Source organism: Falco rusticolus, chromosome 10 (assembly GCF_015220075.1).
Source record: "Falco rusticolus isolate bFalRus1 chromosome 10, bFalRus1.pri, whole genome shotgun sequence".
Classification (NCBI taxonomy): domain Eukaryota; kingdom Metazoa; phylum Chordata; class Aves; order Falconiformes; family Falconidae; genus Falco; species Falco rusticolus.
Genome location: NC_051196.1, coordinates 20,537,969 through 20,559,480, shown reverse-complemented (window position 1 = coordinate 20,559,480; position 21,512 = coordinate 20,537,969). Strand labels below are relative to the sequence as shown.

At 55.3% G+C, this 21,512-nt stretch overlaps 3 protein-coding genes across 3 annotated transcripts; 2 read left to right on the top strand and 1 right to left on the bottom strand.

Annotated features, from left to right (window-relative positions):
- Positions 1 to 4,077: 4,077 nt before the first annotated feature.
- SCGB1C1 (secretoglobin family 1C member 1) lies at positions 4,078 to 6,760 on the top strand. The gene is made up of 3 exons (XM_037403338.1): positions 4,078 to 4,207; positions 5,790 to 5,980; positions 6,495 to 6,760. The coding sequence occupies exons 1-3, from the start codon at positions 4,117 to 4,119 to the stop codon at positions 6,516 to 6,518; spliced, it is 306 nt and encodes a 101-aa protein (XP_037259235.1). The 5' UTR covers positions 4,078 to 4,116; the 3' UTR covers positions 6,519 to 6,760.
- A 2,871-nt stretch (positions 6,761 to 9,631) lies between these two features.
- Positions 9,632 to 14,059, top strand: ODF3 (outer dense fiber of sperm tails 3). The gene is made up of 6 exons (XM_037402641.1): positions 9,632 to 9,637; positions 10,799 to 11,087; positions 11,417 to 11,617; positions 11,834 to 12,055; positions 12,130 to 12,650; positions 13,259 to 14,059. The coding sequence occupies exons 1-6, from the start codon at positions 9,632 to 9,634 to the stop codon at positions 13,343 to 13,345; spliced, it is 1,326 nt and encodes a 441-aa protein (XP_037258538.1). The 3' UTR covers positions 13,346 to 14,059.
- Positions 14,060 to 14,183: 124 nt separating this feature from the next.
- Positions 14,184 to 21,501, bottom strand: VPS51 (VPS51 subunit of GARP complex). The gene is made up of 10 exons (XM_037401696.1): positions 21,258 to 21,501; positions 20,392 to 20,521; positions 20,151 to 20,297; positions 19,623 to 19,845; positions 18,146 to 18,887; positions 17,685 to 17,903; positions 16,666 to 16,887; positions 16,144 to 16,265; positions 15,581 to 15,668; positions 14,184 to 14,954 (listed from the first exon to the last, which is right to left on the bottom strand). The coding sequence occupies exons 1-10, from the start codon at positions 21,459 to 21,461 to the stop codon at positions 14,694 to 14,696; spliced, it is 2,358 nt and encodes a 785-aa protein (XP_037257593.1). The 5' UTR covers positions 21,462 to 21,501; the 3' UTR covers positions 14,184 to 14,693.
- Between the last annotated feature and the right edge of the window lie 11 nt (positions 21,502 to 21,512).

The window sequence follows — 21,512 nt, the reverse complement described above, 5'->3', positions numbered from 1 at the left end:
ATTTGCTTTGGGATGATCCTTACCAGCTGTCTAACTCATGGGAGACAAGCTGTGGCTGAATCATATATAGATTAACATCTATAGTTATCAGGCAAACAAGTGCGATGCCACAGCAGCTGTCATCCCCTTACACTAAGTTATGCACCATGACAAGAAAACAGGAATCATTCTCGAAGGACAATGTGATGGAATTTTACAAAGCAAGTGCAAAACACTCGCGTCTCTTAGATCATTTGTAATATGAGAGAGCATAGGGAGTATCTCTAAAGAGACTCCAAAAGCTCTCTGGGCAACCCGTGCCCAGAGAATTGCCTACCGTACAACAACAACATATTCAAAGCAAGAAAACCACGTGGGTCAAGCGCAGTGCCAACATCCCACCGCTCTGATGCGTCCCTGTAATGGGAACGGGGGTATTTAGTGTCACAGCTCCAGCATGAAGATAATAACAGGGTGTGCTCACCATGAAAGGATGTACTCCCCTCCCCTTCACCCCGGACCTTGTTAAGCTGCTTGTCACTAATTGAGGCAAATCTGAAGTTCACACTCTTTTAAAACAGAATTATATACATTCTTTGTTTAAAACCAGAAGAACATGAAAAAAACCACCTCCTTTTCAAGCGCACCCTTGCTCACTCCCAGTGGGATCAGCTCCAGGGATGCAAAAATCAGGACAAGCTCCTGCCAGGACAGCTGGTGGTAAAACCTCCTGGGAGCTTTTCAGACTGAATTCCTTAAACTTGCAGCTTAGAAGTTGAACGGCCACAACATGAAGCATGGACGAAGCCTGTGTCCCGCGAGTCCTGCCATACTCCTTTGTCATTTTGCTTTCAGGCGGCCAGACCCGCTAAGGGAAATGAGATGGAGAGCTGGGCGGGGGGATTGTGCAGCACCGTGTCCCCGCTCGGTCAGCGATGCTGTGAGGGGAGCAAAGCCACAGGTACAGCAGGTGCCTTCTGAGGCCGTGTTTGTTATTCCAACAGACAAATACTTCTTTCTTTTAAAGCACGGTGGGTAAGCAAGCACACTGAAGGCAGGTGGCTGGTAAGATCCTGGAGCTCCCAGCACAGTTCCTGTGTCGCCCCTGTGGTCCTGCCACAGTCTGGTGGTTGCTGCCAGGCTCTGCTTGCTAAGCACCACAGCTTGCTCCTAGCGAAACAGAATTCATTTTCTAAGCAACAGGAAAATAGAACCCCTTTCCCCTTTTCTGGAATTCTCTGCCAAGAAATTCCACACGTGCAACAAATACAAACATCTCCAGGACTGCAGGGCTTCCACTCGTGCTGTGGAAAGATTCTTCCGCGTATTATCCTGACAGAGAGCCCACAGCCCGCCCAGGCGGTGCTGGCGCTCGTTCCTGTGGACAAGCTCGAAAACTGGTGAAGGAGCTTTCCTGTACTTGAAGAATTCCTGACTGTCATACAGACGTGTTGGAACACAAGACAGAGAAGCCCCCAGTCTCCTGATTTAAACTGAAAAAACCACCCTCAGCAACAGGCGCCACAGTGAGGGTCAGAGGACCAGAGCAGCCTCTGCAAAACGCCGCGGGGCCATGCGTCTGAGCATTCTCCAACGCTCCGCACCTGAAGTCCAGGTAAGCAACAGCTAATGATGTTTGTCCAAATCATAGGACCGGTCCCTGAATTTAATATATCCTGCAGGTACAGCTTATTTGCCAGCTCCCACAGCTGCCACTTTCTCTTACAGTCTGTGGCGCTTTGATTGTGGCTCCGGAGACATCCACGCTGCATGCATCCCTCCGCATGCACAACTACCGACCCAAGGGAGCCCAGTCACTCCTCGGCACTTCTCCTCTGTGGCCAGGGCAGGTCTGGTGAAGAGCCTCCAGGGAAGGAAAACCCACCTGGAGAATCAATTTCAAGACTTTGTTAATGCACTCTAAGCCAGCTTACAGCCCGAGGTCCTCTGCTGCCCACCTGTCCCAAAAATGGAATGCAAAACTAATGTAAACATTTTTGGGAAGAAATTTTATGTTTTAATTTCATTTTTCAGTACTGTGGTCACCCAGACAATCAACTTCACATCATTAAAAGATTAAAATAATGTATTTTTACAGTCCTACACAAAGGTCGCTGAGCATTCACAGATCATGTAGTCCTTCACACTCACCTGAAAATCCACTATATTCTCTACCAACCCCTTGAGGCCCCGGACACCCCTCCACAACCACTTAACATTCTAAGAGGGAAGCGGGGGACCTGTTATCTTTCAGGCTGCCCACTACTTTGCCACGTTTTACTTGAGTGCCAATGGACTTTGAAACCCTCTGCTAAAATTTAGGGGTAGTGGCAAAAGAACAACCTGAGATGTAAAGTTATCCAAGACCACATGAACGAATCCAGGTGGGAGATCCCAGACCTGTTCAGCACAGATGCTACAAGGGGCCAAATAGCCTTTCAGGAAAATAAGTGGGTTTTTCCACTGCTGTTGGTTGCACATGGGATATGCAAGGTCTCAGAGAAAAAGCATGGTTTTCTGATGCCTGGGGGGAAAGAAGACAGGTAAAAGAAGAAGGGGAAAATATTTAGTCTTTGAAATACCATGGTCATGCCATTTTACAGTCATAGCTTCTCCATGTGGTACCTCAATCATTCAAAAAAGCCAACCCTCCCCATTTTTACTGCAATACACTATTTTTTCAGCCGAAGATGTGGCCTTGTAAAATCTACTGCCTCTTTCTCTCCACAGGGATGTGCTGCATGTGCAGCATCTCCTACCCGAGAGCCATCAAATGAAGTCCCACGGGAAGGGCTGAACATGACATGTCTCCCCCTCAATGCGTTAATGGTGCAGAGCACTTCCTTCTGCAGAAAGCAACTCCTGACATTTGCAGGGGAGGCTCTCACGCTTCCCTCTTTCCTAGAGAAGGAGTCAGAAGGAGGGATACGCCACTTCCACAGAAAGACCTATCACAGAAAGACTTTCTCCTATCTCATTTTGTTCCAACGTGCACGCTGCCATTACTGCCTCCGTTCTGCAGGGTAATTCTAGATTTCAGCAGGTTCGCAGAACAGGGTGCCACCCCATCAGTGACACCTTGCATCTCACTGGGAACATCCACGGATCTGACCTTCACTCTCCTGGCCTCTTCACCCCACCCACCTTTGGGCTCTAGAGGGGTCCACATATGCGCCAGGAGCTCTTCCAGTTGTGCGAAGCACAGGACAGAATGGAAGTCGCTTGGGCCTTCCCCACATGGAAGGAAAGGATAAGGAGGCTACCAGCCCTTCCTGGCTGCCAGCCAACAGAATTAGCTCTGTAACTCAATGTTCAGCACAGATGGCTAATTCTTGCTTCAGCCGGCCAACAGTGCATTTTTCACCTTAAAAACATGCTTCTTTTTTTTAAGTTTGGGGTAACACTGTGATACTATTCTAAAGACCATCCACGGAACTGATTCAGCTGCCAGTTTGGAATTTATGGAGGCAACTTCTCCATGCCTCAGCTTGGCTAAGAGCAGCTGAAAAGCTGTAGAGAAGCAGCTATTGAAGATGTTCTTCCTTAATGTGTGGTTATTTTCATTCATGCATCAGCCTACTCTTTTTTTATATATCTATATCTCTATCTGGATCTAGATCTATAGATACATTTCCAGGTCACAGATCATGATGTTTATAAAGACATGTTAGTCCCTGCAGGACTGGAATTACAGAAAAGAAGCAGGGAAAACAACAGAAGAAGAATTATGCAAGAAAAGTCGTTGCAGTCCTGCATGAAATCACATCAGAAGCCTGGGATAAATGAGCTTGGAAGTGCCTTGGATAAAATGTCTCCACACATTTATTGGCCACGGATTTTCCAGTCTGCATCTCACAGGGACAGAGCAATCTCTCTGCTCCTGCCGAGCTTCCAGCCCCGCACAGCCCCATGTAATGTCAGCACGAACTCTAACTGAGCACCATGCTCATTGCTCCAGGTCGTGACAGCAGCTGATGCAAGCAAAGGTCACCCACATTTTTCATCTGTCCACTTCAAAAACAAGCATGACCTGGATCCAACGCTAGCACAGCTGTGACCGATAAGGCCCATGCCTTCCACCGCATTGCGCAATTCCCCACACATATATCCCGGGTCTCGTGCCTTCAGCTGCAAAGGATGCTCACTGCCCTCCACAGCCTCACACCCTGCACTGCTATGAAGCTGACTGTTCCTCTGCTCATCACCATGGTGCTCTGCAGCTCCCTTGGTAAGTTTTGCTAATCAAAATTACAGGATTTTATTTTTATTTTTTTTTAAATAACCTTGAACTCATTAAACCTCCACACAAAGTATTCAAACTGCTCAGTGTACCATTAAAACACCTGTTAGAAACCACTCTAGGAAGCAATGGAAAGGCATCTTGGTGCCTCGTTTAACATTTGCAGAGAAAGCATGCTGTGCCCCTGCGTGATGCCCCAATGATTCCCACTGAAGGCTTCTGGTGATGACAGGGAAATTTAAGTACCTGGCTTCCAAGAAAATACTATGCACAGCAGCTTGTGTAAGGTCTCTGAGATTATTTCTGCTTGGGCACTTATGGCAAGGTTTGTCTGACTAAATTTATGCAACCTGCGACATGACGGCTGGTGTTGGAGTACTCACCAGGCTGTCCTGTGGGTCAGTGGCCCGGTGACAACGCAGGTCCGCACAGCACAGGCTCCTGCAGTGCATTGGATCATCTGTCCTGCTGCTTCCAGGGGCCAGATCAGATGTGGAGACTCAACCTTAAGCAAAATGAACCCAGCTTTACTCTGTTGTTTAATGATGGGTAACTACTACCATCACCCAGCACCGCCTCTCGGCTTGGCTCCTGGAGCCCACAAAGGTGCCTGATCTGAGGCAGCTGTGATGGCAAAGTGTCAGAAACCAGAAAATAAACATGGGAAAATAAGTAAACTTGGAAGGTGAAAGTACCTGTGAAAGCAGAGGCAACGTAATGCAACATGTTGCTTAATTCCTCCGAGGTTATTAACCAAGAATATAGTTATGTGCAATTAGAGTAAGAGAAACAGTAGGGTGATCAGGAATACGCTGTGCACTGATAAAGCAGTCTTACCAGCTGAAGAACCTAGTGATTTTATAAAAGCAAATAAAGAACACAGATTTTAATCAATGTGGCTTTCACATTAAATCTCATAAATTAAGAATGAGGATGACAATAAAAGGAGGAGGAAAAAACCTGGAATTTTTCTAGAAGGGACAGAACTTAGCAGACTGATAAGTTTTTGGTTTTTTTTTTTTTTTTAATTAAGGCTTAGTGAATAAATCATGATGGTTCATACAAAGAGAATATAGAAAGGAGGTCAAATTGCAAGGCCTTGGAAGAACAGCATGTTGCGAGCAAATTCAAAGTCAGCCTTTGTAGGCAGTTGTGCAGGGAGCAACATCAGAAGGCAACAAGATTTTGACTTGAAGAGATTATGGAAGTAGAAACATTTTCAGTTAGCTTTCATCTAAAATGCTGATGCTTCCAGAAACAGGAGGGAAAAATTGTAATTACTGAATATTATGGACAACAGAGAGGAGGGGAGGGGACAGGACCTGGCAGGCAGAAGGTTATCCATGGACAGTGGGATGCCACCGAGGGAACTGTGCAATGGGACAGCTCCTGGAATGCCAAACCATTTCTCCGGAAGCTTTAAGAAAACAACTGTGAAGCTGAGAACACTGTCAGCAAAAAACTTTGCATGATTTTTATGTTGTTATTGGGATGGAGAGGGTTAAAGCAGCTGAATCAGAACAAGGGAAAGGTTGGTTCATCTCAGCCCACTTTGTCTCTCATACTCCAGGGGCTGGCTCTGATCATGAGGTCATCCCCAGCTTTCTTCAGACGCTTCTTGAAGGCTCTGCTGAACAGCTGTACATTGGACCAATTTCTCAATATGAAGTCGATGATTTGACTAAAACCGCTTTGAGCGCGTTAAAGGGATGTATTGATGACCTTTCTCCTGAGCATGTAAAGGCCCTCGTCAATCTGCTGGTAATCCCCTCCTTTTATCATTACCATAATGGCTATCACTGCGCAGCCTCATACCAGATTCTGGACAAAAAGCACCCAACAACTTTAACCTAAGCATCCCTTGGCCTCAGGTTTGGTTGCATACCAGCACAAAGCTTCCAAGGGCTTTAAGAGAGCAACAAAAGATGCTCTCCGCAACAAACACGGTGGCCCTTGGTGGCTGGCACTGACAGAGATGCTCACTCCCCCTGTGGAAGAAGCACCTGCTTCATGCAGGTGTGTTGTTAGGAACAGAGCCAAGATGAAAGAAAACTTCTAGGCAACAGCAAGCCGGACTCTGGCAGAGGTGACACGCTTGCTCTCTGCTGCTTGTGACATGCACTGCCCTGGTGAGTGCTGGCGGGTGACAGACCACCGCTCCGTGCTCACGCAGGCTCTGCCAGGGAACGGCCCCGGCGTGGCGCAGAAGCCTGGCTCTCCTCTGCGGTTCTGTGTTTCGGCGTGCTGCATTCACTGCTCTCCCTTTCTGTTTCAGAAACTTGTTCGGACAGAGGCTTGAACGAATGGAACGTTTGACCCGGCTGCTGCCAGCACTTCCCAATTACTTCCAGTTTCTCATACCCAAAGCCTCTGGGAAAATGACGACCATAAAACCAGAGGAAAGCAGGATGCTGGCAGCTGTTCTTCCTAAACTCTGTGTGCTCAGTACTACACCCTCTCACTTTCCAGTCTGTTTTAGATCTTATTTCTTTAGCGATAACACCTAAGTTCTAAATAAAATTCAGATGATGTTTTAAATTATTTCTGTCACCTGTCCTTACAAATAAAGGGTTTTTTTCTCCTTCTTACTATTAGAATAAGATACTGTTTGTTTTGATAAGGTCTAACCAACAGCATTATTCTATATACCGCCACGCCCCCAACACAGCCAGACACAGATGCAAACATGCACACGGGTCAGCAATTTAACTCTGAATGGCCTCAGGGAATCATGCCCTCAACCAAAGCAACTTTTTCCAAATGTTGACCATTTCTCAAAATAAATGCAGTAGTTCTGACTGACAGCAATGGATTCAAATGGCCAGCTTGCTTCGGACCATGCTGATGGCCCTCCGAGCACCCCTGGGAGGCACACACCAAGTCACCTAGAAAAGCAGGGATGTTTCAGCGTCAGCGCTGGCAACAGGAGAAACCTGACAGAAAGCTGGATGCCCCGTGATTCCCAAGGGAGAACTGGGCAGAGAGCACAACCACAACTGCCCCAGAGCCCCTAGCTGCTCCTTTGCCAGTGGGACCAGGAGGAAGGCACCAGAAAGGGCAGCATCCCTCCCAGCCACCCTTGTACCTCTCGTTTGATGCTTCCCCACCACTTCTCTTTGGCTTCACGCTCTCCCGCTGGCTGTGCTGAGTCCACATGAACTCCCAAATGCAGTGAGGGTGGAGGGGAGGGCAAGGCTCTCTCAAACCGGCGTGTCACCCTGAGCACAGACAGACTGCTCCAGGGGGAGCAAGCCCACAGGGGTGGCCCTGTCACCCACACTTCCAGTTCACTATATCCTGGGTCTCCTGCCTTCAGCTGCAAAGGATGCTCACTGCCTGTTACAGCACAAGCAAGCTATCAGGCTGCAACAAGGCTTTTACCATTGGTCAGACTCTACTATCCGTACTGTTTATCCTTCCTCTACAGGTCAGACGACACCCCCCCACTCCTCAGGGCTATTTAACTACTTAGCCAGAACGAGCTACACCTGCACATCATCCATGTCAATCAACCCACTGCCTTAAAGGCAAGGCCACAGCTGCATGTTATCAATGCTAATCAACCCTCTGCCTTCACTCTTCTACAACTGCCCTTCACAGCCTCCCACCTCACCCTGCTATGAAGCTGACTGGTCCTCTGCTCATCACCATGGTGCTCTGCAGCTCTCGTTAAGTTTTGCTAATCAAAAATATAGGATTTTATTTTTATTTTTTTTTAAATAACCTTGAACTCATTAAACCTCCACATAAAGTGTGGAATCCCTAGCCTTAGGAGGATGAATTTTCCTTCGTCCTCCAGGACTACCTCTCTGTTAGAATCTGAATTTACTGCTTACAAGCATAGAAAGATTAGTTTCAAACAAACAAGGTACCTTCACACTAACTGTTTGAACCTAGGATGCATGACCACTTCTAAGTTCCTTAAGATTAAACTTTAACCCTTCTGTAACATTTCCTGCCTTTGAGACTTACTTACTTATAAGTCTCATTTACTTAGGTCAGATTTTTCAAAATTATTCTTTTTGCGTATCTCACCTGAATTGCCTAATTCTGGTCTGCAAAATGCAGACCCTGATCAGAGGACATTCCCACTGGTGCCTGGTACCTTGCTGTTATTTCTGTGAGTGATGCCTTAGTCTCTTCTCTGGCTTTGTTGGTGTAACAGGGGAAAGCTTCCAGCTGTCCTTAAGAAGTATCAATCGATACTGACACACCTACACCCATTCTGTCCTGCTAGTTCAAAAAAATCAGCTTGTCAGTAATCTCCAGGTGAATTTCCCCACTTAGTGGTCCCTGGGGGTGGTCTTCTGCTATTTGCAGGATTATTTTTAAACAAATGGGGCGCTTTGCTATTCCAGACATTACTATTCCAGTCATTCCTACACATGTAATCAAATTTTGGAGACTAGAGATCATGGCCTCACTACCCCAATGTGTTTCTTCATGTCTCTTTTCCACAATCCTAGTCATTAGTGGTGACGGAACAATGACTTGTTCTGTGGGGTTATTAACCAGCCCTCTCTGTTTATAGTTGCTTTTAACAGTGATGCCAATTGTTGCTCTGCCTCACTATAATTGGGTGTCAGGACTGGGAGCTGTACCTGTTTTACTAGCACTAGTGCAAGGATGCTTCGTTCAGCCACCTCCTTGGCAGTTTTATCAGCCAACTGATTCCCCACATTCACTGCAGTTTGCCCGAATGGATGTGCTTTGCAATGCATTATTAAGGATTTTTTCCTTGTATTTAATAGGTGACGCTCGGGCTGACAACAGTCCTCTTCCCTTCCAGATAGCTCCATGTACATGGCCTATCCCAAATGCATATTTGGTGATGTCTTGATGCGTAGAGCCTCAGCCTCTACCCCCTGTGCAGCTGTAACCACTGCATATCCAGCCACCCATCTTGTACAAAGCTACTATCGTCGGTACACAATTCCAAATCAGGACCAGTTAATGGTTCATCCCTCAGATCCTCTTTACTGGAATATACATGTTCAGCAATTTGTAGTCATGATACAGGGATTCAGTGTCTCTTCTGAATTCAAAAGCATTGCTGGGTTAACTGCTGTCGTGGTTCAAGTTCTGCATCATCCTGCTCCAACAAGATAACTTGATATTTGAGCATGTGGCTTGGAGACAACCAGTGTCCCCCCTTTTGTTCTAACCCAGAAACCACCATATACGGAACATACACGGTAATTCTCTGTCCCATTGTTAATTTTCTTGTTTCTTGAATTAAGAGCCACAGCACACAAACACTCTGGCCATCCTTTATTCACATTGTCCAATTGTTGGAAAAATATCCCCCAGCTCTCCTTTATGTTCCCAATCTTTAGGTCAGCACATCCAGCATTAAATGTAGTCGTTCATATACAAATAACTCAAAAGGCTTAGACAAACCAGACAGTCCCGATGCAGGTGCCGACATCAGAGCCGCTTTCAAGTCCTTGAAGGTTGCTCAGCATTTGGGGGGCCAGGGTAAATGGGTCTCTTTTGACCCCTTCAGAGGTCGGGGCCCAGGGACGTATACGATTAATAATACTATAGTTAGTTGTGGGTAATCTGAAGAATATGTGTGTCTCTCTCTCCCAGGATATCTGTTCAGTAAGCACGGGTGTGCTGCGTGAGAAGGGCCTCCACGGAGAAGGAAGCCCCGCACGCCCCGGGTGGAGCAGTGCCCCGTGCGCCGGCGCTGCGATGGAGGCCACTTTCATAAAGGGGTTTTACCAACAGTCCATACTGAGGATCCACAGTCCACACCACCCGACCATGCCCAGGAATGATCTCAGCTTTGGCTGAGACATTACAAAAATCCAAGACGATTCACTCACACACACATGCTTACAAAAATTTTGGCCTCAAAACACAATCCAGACCTCAATATTCAATTCTGTTCCAAGATACCCAAGACAATTCATTCACACACACATTCTCAGAAAAAATGCCAGTTCTGGGTGTCCCTGGAGTTACCAAACCTTACCAGTTCGGGTTCCTTACAACTCCACCCTGCCAGGTTTTCACCTTGACCGATGGGCAGACTATTTCACCTTGAAATAAAAGAATGCCTTTTACCTTTCCACGGGTCTTGCTCTGATCCCTCCAGTCCGGGGATTGGAAGCTCTCACCGAGAATCCGTGGGTGCTGGCTGCAGGCCCTGCGATTCCATGGATCCACCGAGGTTCAGAAGCAAAGTTCCATCTGGGTCACCAAAACTGTCACCAAAGCGGGGCATACGGAACTCCGGAACGCCAGCGCAGCGCCGAGGAGCAGGCGTGCCTCCATCGCAGCGCCGGCGCACGGGGCACCGCTCCACCCGGGGCGTGCGGGGCTTCCTTCTCCGTGGAGGCCCTTCTCACGCAGCACACCCGTGCTTACTGAACAGATATCCTGGGAGAGAGAGACACACATATTCTTCAGATTACCCACAACTAACTATAGTATTATTAATCGCATACGTCCCTGGCCCCCGCCGACCAGCCACACCACTGAGCCTGCGTGATGTCACAGTGCGTTTCCATGATGAGCTGACGCTGCTCCCCAAGGCCACCTAGCAGGTGACACCACAACCTCCCCTGCCAGATCGCTGCCACCCTCCTGCGCTCTGCCACCCACCGACGAGCTCGCCCGTGGCCGGTCCCATGGTCCAGGCTGAGGAAGGTGAAGCGCTGCTGCTCCTTCTGGGCAGGTTTTGCACTGGCCACTCTCCGGGGAAGCCCCTCAGCAGCTCCTGCTGTTCCCGTAGGCTTTGTGGCTGCCTCCGACACGGACGGAGCCTGGGTGGGCACTTGGAGACCCCATCGCCCACGCAGCTTCATCTCAGCCCAGTTCACCACGCCGGCACCCAAGTACTCGATCCCCGGGACAACAGGTAAACCCTGTGGCGAGGTGGGGAGGCGTGTGTGCCGCGTCCGGGAACAAGCAGGCGCAGCTCCGGTCCCCTTCGCTCCACGGCTCCCCGCCCTCTGCCGGAGCAAGGGCACGGGCTAGCCCTTCCCGGGAAAGCCCCAGGAAAGAGCTGCCCGACCCTGCTGAGCGCCACCGGGGCCTCAGCAGAGCCATAACCCTGGGCGTGTGCGAGCAAACCGGCTGCTCCTGCCTCCTCCCTTCCTCCTTCCCCTCCGCTGCTGCTGCCGCACTCAGGAACTGCCTTGAGGTGTGCGCTGGAGGCAGGTGTCCTCTCACAGGCTTCCTTCCCAGGGTACCTGGCTCACAGCCCCACCAAAGTCAGAGCCCCTGCATACACGTTCCCCATGGCCAAACGTCCGGTGGCCAGCAGCTGCTCGCCGGGGCCTTGCTATTACGTCCCGCCGGCCATCACCAGGCACGGGAAGTACGTCGTCCCGGCACAGCACATGGCCGGGCTGCCTAAGACAAAGAGCGAGGTGGCCCCCGGTCCAGGTGAGTACCGCTTCTCCAGCACTGGCTCGGGCAGGACAAGCACGCCTGGCCGTTGCCCCGTGCAACCAGGGTACAAACCCATCGGCTCGTGCCCCTGAGCAGTTCCCAAGATTCCAGAGAGAAAGCAAATGGGGCTGAGCACCTCCTCCTGCCCTGGCCTCTCTGGCTTGAGGAGAGCCCAGCTTCACTGCTGTCCTCTGCCTCTCCCTGCCCCAGGTGACTACTCCATCGAGAAGGCCAACAAGCACGTGTACATGCGCCCGCCAGCACAGCCCATGGCCTTCCGGCACGAGGCCGCTGCGGCCAGCACAGTGCCAGGTAAGGGAATGTGGGGAGCGCAGACACCAGCACCGGCGTGCCCGCCGGGTGGGCTCTGCTGGGCGGCAGCTTGTGCAATGGGCCTAGGGACGAGCCTGCCCGGCAGGACACAGCTAGTCCCTTGACAAGGTCCCTGGTGGCCCAGAGCACCAGCTCCTCCCATCCCAAGGAGAAGCAGCAGCTCAGGCTCTGAGCTGCCAACATGCCACATGCGACAGAAGACGGAGGCGCTGGCAGGAGGGGCAGGACACCCTTCCTGCCCTCGCGCTGCTACCCAGGCGCCGCTCCTTGCGCCGCAGGACTCACAGACGCTCTCCCTTTTCCCCTTCCAGGTGTGGGCACCTACATGCTGCCCAGGCTGGTGGGGCACAACACAGCCTGCGTTCCCGCCAGCCCGTGCTACTCGATGAAGGGGAAGAGTAAACACTACAGCTACCTGGAAGGCATGCCCAAGGTGAGCTGTGCACTCTCCTCGGGGTGCAAGGGCTCCAGCTGCACCAGCATGGTCCGTGTGGGCAGCGCAAGAACCAACACCCACCTTGGGCACCCAGCAAGCTCCACTCCTCTCTTACAGACACCCGGTCCTGCTGCCTTCCCCAAGGTGGACCTGGACACCTACAAGAACAGGGCCCCCAGGTACACCATGGGGAGCAGAACCAGACTTGGAGGCGACAAAACAGTGAAACCGGGGCCGGCAGACTACTGCCCCGGGAAGGTGAGGCACCCATCGTGGTGCTGCTCAGCCATTCCATGCCGATGTGCACTCAAACGCCGCAGGCTCTTCAGGGGGACATGCCACCACTGAAGGGACAAGCAGAGCCAAGAGCAGACCTTTCCCATGTACTGGGATACTGGGGGTGCAGGGGCACCCAGAGTGGTCTGGCTCATTCTGAGTTTCAGCCCAGCTCCAGCCAGGAGCTTGCCCTGGCAGGTGGTGCCGGCATGCCACTCCATTCTGCATCAAACACAAGATTTCCCCACTCGGGGGCCTCCTAAAAACACTCGAGGGATGTATTTTACCCGACCCCAAGCTCCAGTTCTCTGGCCTTCACGTGCCTCCCCAGAAAGGGCAGAAGTGCCAGGCAGGAGCAGCAGCAGCAGCAGCCCCTCAGGAATGTCCTGGTAACACAGGAGGTTCCCAAGGAACGTGCCACCGGGACAGGGGGCGTCAGCTAGAAGTGCCCAGGCACACACGAGGCACGGCCAATGCCACAGACACGTACATCAACTTGCTGCACTGGGCGGCCTCTGCTGAGGACAAGCCTCGTGGAGAACGAGGCCCCACGGTCACGCTTTGTTTCCTTCTCACTTTTCCCCTTCCAGGTGACGTTGACCAAGCCCCAGGCTCCCGCCCCCACTTTTGGACTCCGACATTCCCGCTACACCACTCCTCTGATACTTCCCCTGTAAGTCTAATAAAATAACATACCCCCGTAGATCTTGTCTCGTCACCTTCTGCAGTGGGGTGAGGGGGTGTGGACAACTGGCTCTCTCCGTTCCGTGCCCGTGCTCCCACTGAAACGTTGCAGGTGAGGGTGAGGGGACAGCACCAAGATCAGCAGCGTGAGCAGGGCAGAGCTCTGACCACCATGTCACTGGCTGGAGCCGAACGCTGCCCCGGGGGAGCAGCCCAGCCCTGGCTGAGCATCCCGCAGGCACAGGCTCACCCCAAGGACACAGCCCCTCTCAGCACCCCCATCTTGTTGTACACAGGTGCCCTTCCCTGAGCGCACACCCAGGGCACTGCCCATGCCCCAACGCTGCACCTGTCCCCCCCCCTCACTCCCGGGCACCCCAGGACCCCCTCACAGTGCCCAGCAGTGGTGGGCAGGAGCTGCTGTGCAGCGCTGGCCCTGCCGAGGCCCCGCAGCCAGCTGGGGTGCGCGGGGAGGCAGCCCCCTGCTTGTGCAAGGCCCCGCATGCGTGCGAGGTGCTCGTGAGAGGTGGCTGGGAGGGCGCTGGCTGCTCATGCAAGGGCTGGACAAGGCACAAGCTGCCCCAGGTTACTCCTGGATGCTCCTTGGGTGCTCGTGCGAGGCACTGGCAGCACACAGTGCTTGTGCTTGGGGAGAGGAAAGTCTGCCCCCTACCCACTGCCCTACAGGGACACGGGTGGCCAAGGGACCGACACATCTAGGTGACCCCCCTTTGCCCCTACACACCCCCACTGCCACTCCAGGGACACAGGCATTGGTCCCCGTTAGGTCTTGTCCTGTCCCCATCCCAGGCACAGGCAGGGGTCACAACACACAGCTCACACGTTTTATTTATTGTCCCCAACTGTGACAAAGAGGCTGTGCCTAGGGTGTTCCCAGGCACGAGGGGGTATACCAAGGTGGGGGATGACATGGTGTGTCACTGGGGCCACAAGGACAACAGAGGGTGTCAGTATATGTTGAAGGGGTCACTGGGGCAAGGGGACAATGTGGGGTGCTACCAGGGCTGGGGGAGGAGTATGTTGACAACATGGGGTGACCCTGTGCCGGTCTGGAGACAGGGGGTGTCCCTACATGTTGCCATGCGGGGGGATATGAGGCATCGTACTGCGTATGGAAGGACACATGGAGTGTCCCCATATACGTGTGGGGATACAGGTCTGTCCCCAGAAATCTAAGAGGACCTAAGACATGTCGCCCTCCCGGACACGTCCCTGCTCAGCTGCTGTGCCCCATGGTGACACAGATAGCCCGTGGCCCTGTGTCTCACTGCTATGTGATGCCGTGTCCCGCACATCAACCCAAGCCTGTGTCCCCACGTCCTACCCCCGCTCGCAGATGAGCTCGATGACACTGTGCTCCATGGGGACAGGGTCGAGGCAGCGGTGGGCGGCGCTGGCAGCCACCTCATCCAGCAGCCCCTGCACCACCCGCTCGTCAGCGGCGAAGCGCCAGAGGTAGAGCTGCAGGTAATGGCCATCCACCTGCACCTGCTGCAGCCCGAAGCGCCCCAAAGTCCGCAGCCGCACACACTCCAGCAGCGTCTTCAGGCTGATCTTGATGATCCCTGTCAGCACCGACACCTGGGACACGGGGACAGCAGGGACACGTGATGTCCCCACATCCTCGTGCAGGTGTGACTCCGGGCATTCCTGCCCTGGTCACCAGCCCCAGGGATCCCCCCAAGTCCCAACACGTGGGATGTGGGGACACATGGTGCAGGGGAAAGGGGGCTCCTGCAGCCTGGATTCTTCAAGTGCAGGGAGGCTTTAAGTCCCATCAGCATGGGGACATGGAGTACACCCTTGTCCTGGGTGCCACTCCCAAGGACCACCCCCCAAGCCTGGACACGTGGGACAGTGGGACACAGGGGACACATGGCACAGGGGGATGGGGACACTCTTGGCCTGGCTGTTGGGAGCACAGGGAGGCCTCGGGTCAAGTTGACACAGAGGCAGTCTTGCCCTGGTCACCAGCCGCAGGGACACCCTGACCCCGGCACCTAGGACAGGGGAGCATCAGGGGACAGTGGGAACACCCTTCTCCTCATCATCAGCTCCTTGGGACCCCCTGGGCTCCAGCACCTGGGTCACGCAGACACCAGGGACAGCTGACAGCTGGGAAGGTGGGCACTTTAGGGACCCTGGGGACACAGGGACCAGGGGCCCTGGGGACATCTAGGGACATGAGGAAAACCCCACAGCCTCACCTTGTTGAACTCGACAGGGCTGAAGATGTCAATGCGTTCAGAGAAGAGCTTCTGGATGTTGCTGAGCAGGTGGGTGTCCATGGGGGCACTGGAGACGGACACAGGGACATTCAAGTATCCGAGAAAGCCAAGGGATGTGGGGGCAGGGACTGCCAGGAGACACGGGGATGGGGACACCTAGATGGTCAGGGGATGTTGGAATCGTTTGGGGATGCAAAGGCAGGGGAACGTGAGGACAGGTGGTGGATGTGGGGACAGGACACAGAGAGACAAGACACTCATGAGACATAGGCACATGGGATCATCAGGGGATACTGGGACTGTGAGGGGGGAACATGCAGATGGCTGGGACACATGGGGATCACCAGGGGATACTGGGACATTCTCAGGAGACGAGGATGGCCAAGGGATTTCAAGGTGGTGAGACAACACTGGGACAGTCTGCAAACACAAAGAATCTTATGGGGAAGATGTAGCAGGTACCACAGGGGTGACACAGGGAGCACAGGGGTGACAGGGTGGCCCTGGGTGTGACCAAGAGGTGCCCGGGTGACAGGGCTGACCTGGGGGTGTAGCTGGGGGCGTAGCGCCCAGGTGCCCGTGAGCTGCTGTAGACGGAGAAGGCGCGCCGGCTTGAGTCACTGCTCTGCGCACGTCGCACCCCTTCCTCGAAGAGCTGCCCCACCTGCAGCACCGCACCCTCTCAGGGCTGGTATCCCACAATCACCCCAAAATACCCTCTGGGACCCCACCCCAAGCCACCCAGGATCCCTCAAATCCTCTGTGACCCTCCCAAAGCTGCCTAGGACCCGCAAAGATCCTCAAGAACCATATAGGGACCTCGGGCATCCCCTCTTGACACTTCAGGACCTGCTGGGATTCCCAACTCTCCCAGGAACTCTCTGGGACATCTGGGAACTGCCAGGGGACTTCAGAGACCCCTGCAGAGACCCTCTGGGGACTTCCTGACCCCTCAAGGACCTTACGAGAGCCTCAGGGCCTCTCCAGGGACCCTCTCTGGGATACCTGGAACCCCCACCCCCCGGGAGACTCCAGCCCCTCTGGGCTTCTGGTGTTGTCCCAACCTGGACATCGATGGCAGTGATGTCCTCAACCACACGCTTCATGACGGCACGAACATTGCGGGGCTCGACAGTGCCCAGCCAGTCTCGTGTCTCCACACTCTTCCTGAGCATCTGTGCCACCGCGGCGCCCTGGACCTGCACGTAGTGATCGAGCAGCCGCTGTGCTGCCCCCCGCGCCTCTGCACACAGTACTGGTCCTGGTGTCACTGCTGGGCCTGTGTCCTGGGGGAGCAAGGGACATGGAGACATGTAGGAACACCCCCCACACCTCTGCACTCAGCGCTGTATCCCCAGGCCACGGGGCCAGTGGTGACAAGGGACATGTGGGGGTGCCCCCTGTGCCTCCACCACCTGATGTCTTGGGGGCACAGGGACATCAGGGGACTCATGGCATGCTATTCAGGCTACCCCACCTGCAGCAGCATTGCTGTCATGTATCCTTGGGGCATCTGGGGGGACTTGGGGACAAGCAGAAGCCCCTTGGGGACATGTGGAGGTACCCTCGGGGATGTTTGGGACACACTATCACAGGTAAGGACCCTTGAACCCCCACTTGCAATGCCATCCCCAGGGTCGTGTCCTGGATGGACACAGGGCGATGGCAGGTCACAGGGAGGAACTTGGGACATTTTGGGGTCCCTCAGGGACATTTCAGGGCAGACAAAGACAGAAGGAAGGGCTTCATACCTCCACAAGCGCCATCGTCCCCACCACCACATTCTGGGTGGATACAGGGCTACTGAGGAACCTGCAGCCATCTAAGGTACCACAGGGCCAATCGGGACACCCTTGGGGCCATTTTTGGGACCATCAGAGCATTCTGGATCCACTCAGGGATGTTTTGGGGAGCACAGACAGAAGGAAGATCCCCATGCCTCCACACACACCATGTACCACCACTGCGTCGTCAATGGACGCTGGGACACTAAGGGATGCAGAGCCATTCTGTGACATCTTGGGGACATGCAGGGTCCTCTTAGGGCCATTTTGGGCTAACTGGGGCAGTTCTGGGGGCTCACCTGGGGAGGAAACTGCTCATCAGTTAGGGTGAGGATGTAGCTGATGGTGGTGGCCTCATAGTCAAGACAGAGGCGGGCAAGGAGCAGCAGCAGGGCCGGGGGGGCTGCAGGGGCCCCTCGCTCAGCTGGGCCATCAGCGAAGCCACGGGTGGTGCGGCAGAGCCAGCGCACAAAGGCCACCACCAGCCCTTCGTGCACTGCCTCCACACAGAACTCCCCCTGCAACCAAGAACGGGGAGTTACACCCCAAAAATAGCACCCTGGGCCCCCGAAAACCCACAAACTACCTTGTACAAGCTCCAAACCGCCACAGTGAGCCACAAACTGCCTCATGTAACCTCCAATTCGCGTGCCCCCCCAGCCTGCCCTGTGCAAGCCCCGACCTGCCCTGTGCCACCTGCAGACTTCCGTGTGCCGCCCCCAGATTGCTCCAGACACCCCCACACTGCCTCACAACCCACCTTGAAGTAGGGCAGGCTGGCGAAGGCGACATCCTTGGCAGTGAAGAGCTGCACGTAGGCCAGGACGGCCTTGAGCTGGCCAAGGATGGAGGCCGCGAGCGTGGCCAGGAGGTCGGGCAGGCCGGGGCCCTCCTTGCCCGGGGGCCGGGGGGCAGCCAGCGCCTGGCGCACGTCACCCAGGCACCCCAGGAAGAAGGTCTGCAGCGCCCGCAGGTAGCGATCGACCCGCTCACGTGCCGCCCGGGCCACCAGCGCAGCACCTGCCTCGGCCCCAGCCTCGGGCAGCAGCTCAAGGAGGGCGCGGAGGCGACGGTGGAAGCGGTCAAGCGCTCGCACCAGCAGTGAGGTGTCGCCCAGGCCCCGCTCCAGCGCCAGGCGTCGCTCCAGCAGCTCGAAGTAACGGGTGGTGAGGGTGGCGGCGAAGGTTTCCAGGCGGCCATCCCAAGCCCCTGGGCGCCCCTCGAAGAGGCTGCGGTACGAGGCCGCGAGGAGGCACAGGTTGCCCACAAAAGCCGAGCTGCCGCGGTCGACGAAGTCAAGGATGTCAGAGGCGGGGGGTGGCGTGGTGGCGGTGCCGGAGGGGTCGGCTGGGGGAAGCTCAGCCTCCAGAGCTGCCAGCTCAGCCTCGAGGCGGGCACCAGCATGGCTCAGGAACTCCTCACACAGCTCCTCAGGTGGCTCTTCCAGCTGCAACAGCATCTCCACGCACTCGGTGAGCTCCTTGGGGTCCAAGGTGTCCTCCCTGGGGGAGTGGGGGAAACAAGGGGGTTACTTAGTGTAAGGTAAGGTTCTGGGATTAACAGCGGCACCTCAAGAAACCAGGGAACAAGCAGTAAAAGTCATCAGTAGGCTTCAGAGTAAAAAGTAATTATTCAAAACACAAAGGGGGATGAAAAATACTGAAGAGCATCAACATGTTCTGAAGTTAACAGCGAGTATTGTAATAAAAAACTGACTAAAGATCATCAGTAGGTTCCAGAGTTTACATTAATAATGAAAAAGCACTAAAACTCCTCAGCAGGTTCCAGAATTATCCCTTTACCATAAAGATGGGAGAAAAAAACTCTGCATAATGTAACGTTTTAAAAGCTCTCAGCAGTGGTCAGAATTATTCCCTTCACTCTATGAATATTCTGCACAAAGGATTGTTCCTGGGGTTGCTACCAGTATGCTCCAGGGGAAATTCCCTCCTCCCTAAGAAGTTTTTTTGGGGCTGTTATCATTAGGCTCCAGATTTAACACCCCCAATCCCTTGAAAAGCTGTCTCCTGCAGCTGTTACCAGCAGGTTTTGAAGATGGTACCACAACCACCATCACCACCTACACGAAGGCTCTTCACTGGAATGGCTGTCTCCAGAGTGAACCGCCTCCTTCCCCCCAAGGCTGCTTCCCAGAGCTGTCAGTAGGCTCCAGAGTGAACACCCCCCAAACCTCCATTTCCCAGAGCTGCCAGCAGCAGGCGGCAGAGCGAACACACCGGAGGCGTGCGCGGAGGCGCTGCGCCAGGTCGGCCATGATGGCGTGGCTCTCATCCTCGATGGCACGGAAGGAGGGCAGGTGGCGGTAGTGACGGAGCACGGCACGGGCGCGGGCATGGCAGCGCAAGGCTCGTGCAGGCTCTGCCCCCGGCGCTGCCCAGCGCCGCAGCCGCCCCGGCACCTCCACCAGGGACTGCAGCTTCCGCAGCAGGGCCTGCACACCTGCAGCCAGGGATCCAGCAGCAGAGTTGGGGGGGGGGGAGGGGGAGGGGGCAAGGAAAGGGGTGGGGCCAGATTGCAGGGCAGGGCCAGGAGCTGGATCTGCCCCCCTGGGGTCCACTCCCCCCAGATCTGCTCCTCAGCCCTCCCACTCCATTATCTGCCCCCGATCCCTGGATCTACCCCCCCAAGCCCCCCGAACTGCCACCCTCAGGGTTTCCCTGCATAGGCCCCTCAGCCTTCCTCCCACAATCCGCCCCCCAACCCCCCCCCCGATCTGTCCCCCGGGACCCTCCCCCTTCCCATACCAGCAAGCTGGGCACCACGGCGGTGCCGGTCCTGCAGTGCGGCACTGACACGGGCACTGGAGGTGCTGATGGCCTCCATGTTGGCAGCCAAATCGTCCATCTCTGCCTCCATGCGCCGGAAGTCGACCTTCATCTTTCGGATGGTGTCTGGGGAGAAGGAACCAGGCATCTGGGGTCCTGTGGCTGCCCAGGACCCCCCTGCTCCCACCTAGGCCCCCAGGTCCACCTGCTGGGTGCTCACCAGTGGCGGAGATGAACTTGTTGTAGTTCTCGTAGAGCAGCGTCTGCATGTCACTGTCGAGGGCACGGATTTCTCGCCCCAGCGCAGCCTCACGGGCCAGCAACTGCCCCAGGGGGCATTCACTGCGCACCTGGAGGGGGGCAACAGCTGCACAATGGCCCCCAACCCCACTGCTCCCCACCTTGGTTACCCACTTTACCCCTGGTAGCCTCCAATTGCCCCTCTGGGCTCCTTGCCTGCCCTCTGGGGCCCTAACTACCCTCCACAGCCCCTCTGGGATCCTCACCTGCCCCTCGAACCCCCAGCTGCCCCCCCATAGTCCTCCCACCACCACCTGCTGCCCCCCTCACAGCCCTAACTGCCAGTGGGGAGCCCCACCTGCCCCCCCGGCCCCTAAATGCCACCTCGCACACCCCTGGCATGTGGAAACGTCCCCCAGGAGCCTCCTCCTGCCCGCCGGGGCCCTCCTGGCACCCTCCACTGCCCCCCACCCGTCCCCCAGGGACTGCCACCTGCCCCGGGCCCCCATCGCTGCTCCAGAGGGCCCCAAGGCCACCCCCACGCAGGAAGATCTACAGAGTCCCCGCACAGCCCCTCCCTGGGGGGCTCGGGTGGTGCCGGGGGGTCGCAGGGTCCTTCGGGGGCCCTGAGGGGCGCCCCCCTGCCCGGGCCCGCCGGGGGGGCGCTGGGAGGAGCTGCCGGCGCCGCCGAGGGGGGCCTGGGCGCTGCAGGGCGCTGCCGGGGGCCCCTGACCGACCCAGGGCTGCCGGGGCGCCCTGCCAGTGCGGGGCGGGGGGGAGTCTCCACCTCGGCCCGGGGGGCTCCCAGGGGCGAGGGAGGGAGGTCGCTGCGGAGTCAAAGGCCACCTTAGTGAGGAAAACTTCCGGGTCGAAGTGGGGCCCGTTGATGTCGGCGGGGTCCGGGTCCGGCTCTGCCGCCTCCGCCGCGGGCGGGCCGTAGTACCGCTGGAGCGGCCCATGGGGACGTCGCCACCCGGTGCCGCTGCCGGTACCGGTGCCGGCTTCGGGGCTACCCCCAGCCCGGCTCTCCGCCGCCTCCACCTCCGCCATCGCGCCGGGCCGTCCGGAGCGGCCGCCACTTCCGGCCCCGCCCCCCCGCGC

Coding starts and splice junctions, on each gene's coding strand:
- VPS51 (XM_037401696.1), bottom strand. CDS start 21,461: ATGGCGGAGGTGGAGGCGGCGGAGAGCCGGGCTGGGGGTAGCCCCGAA. Junction 20,298..20,391: donor CAAGTTCATCTCCGCCACTG/GTGAGCACCCAG, acceptor CCTTCTCCCCAG/ACACCATCCGAAAGATGAAG. Junction 18,888..19,622: donor CGCCTCCGCGCACGCCTCCG/GTGTGTTCGCTC, acceptor CCACTCCCCCAG/GGAGGACACCTTGGACCCCA.
- ODF3 (XM_037402641.1), top strand. Junction 11,618..11,833: donor CGAGGTGGCCCCCGGTCCAG/GTGAGTACCGCT, acceptor TCCCTGCCCCAG/GTGACTACTCCATCGAGAAG. Junction 12,056..12,129: donor CGGCAGGACACAGCTAGTCC/CTTGACAAGGTC, acceptor TCAGGCTCTGAG/CTGCCAACATGCCACATGCG.
- SCGB1C1 (XM_037403338.1), top strand. CDS start 4,117: ATGCTCACTGCCCTCCACAGCCTCACACCCTGCACTGCTATGAAGCTG. Junction 4,208..5,789: donor GGTGCTCTGCAGCTCCCTTG/GTAAGTTTTGCT, acceptor CTCATACTCCAG/GGGCTGGCTCTGATCATGAG. Junction 5,981..6,494: donor AGGCCCTCGTCAATCTGCTG/GTAATCCCCTCC, acceptor TTTCTGTTTCAG/AAACTTGTTCGGACAGAGGC.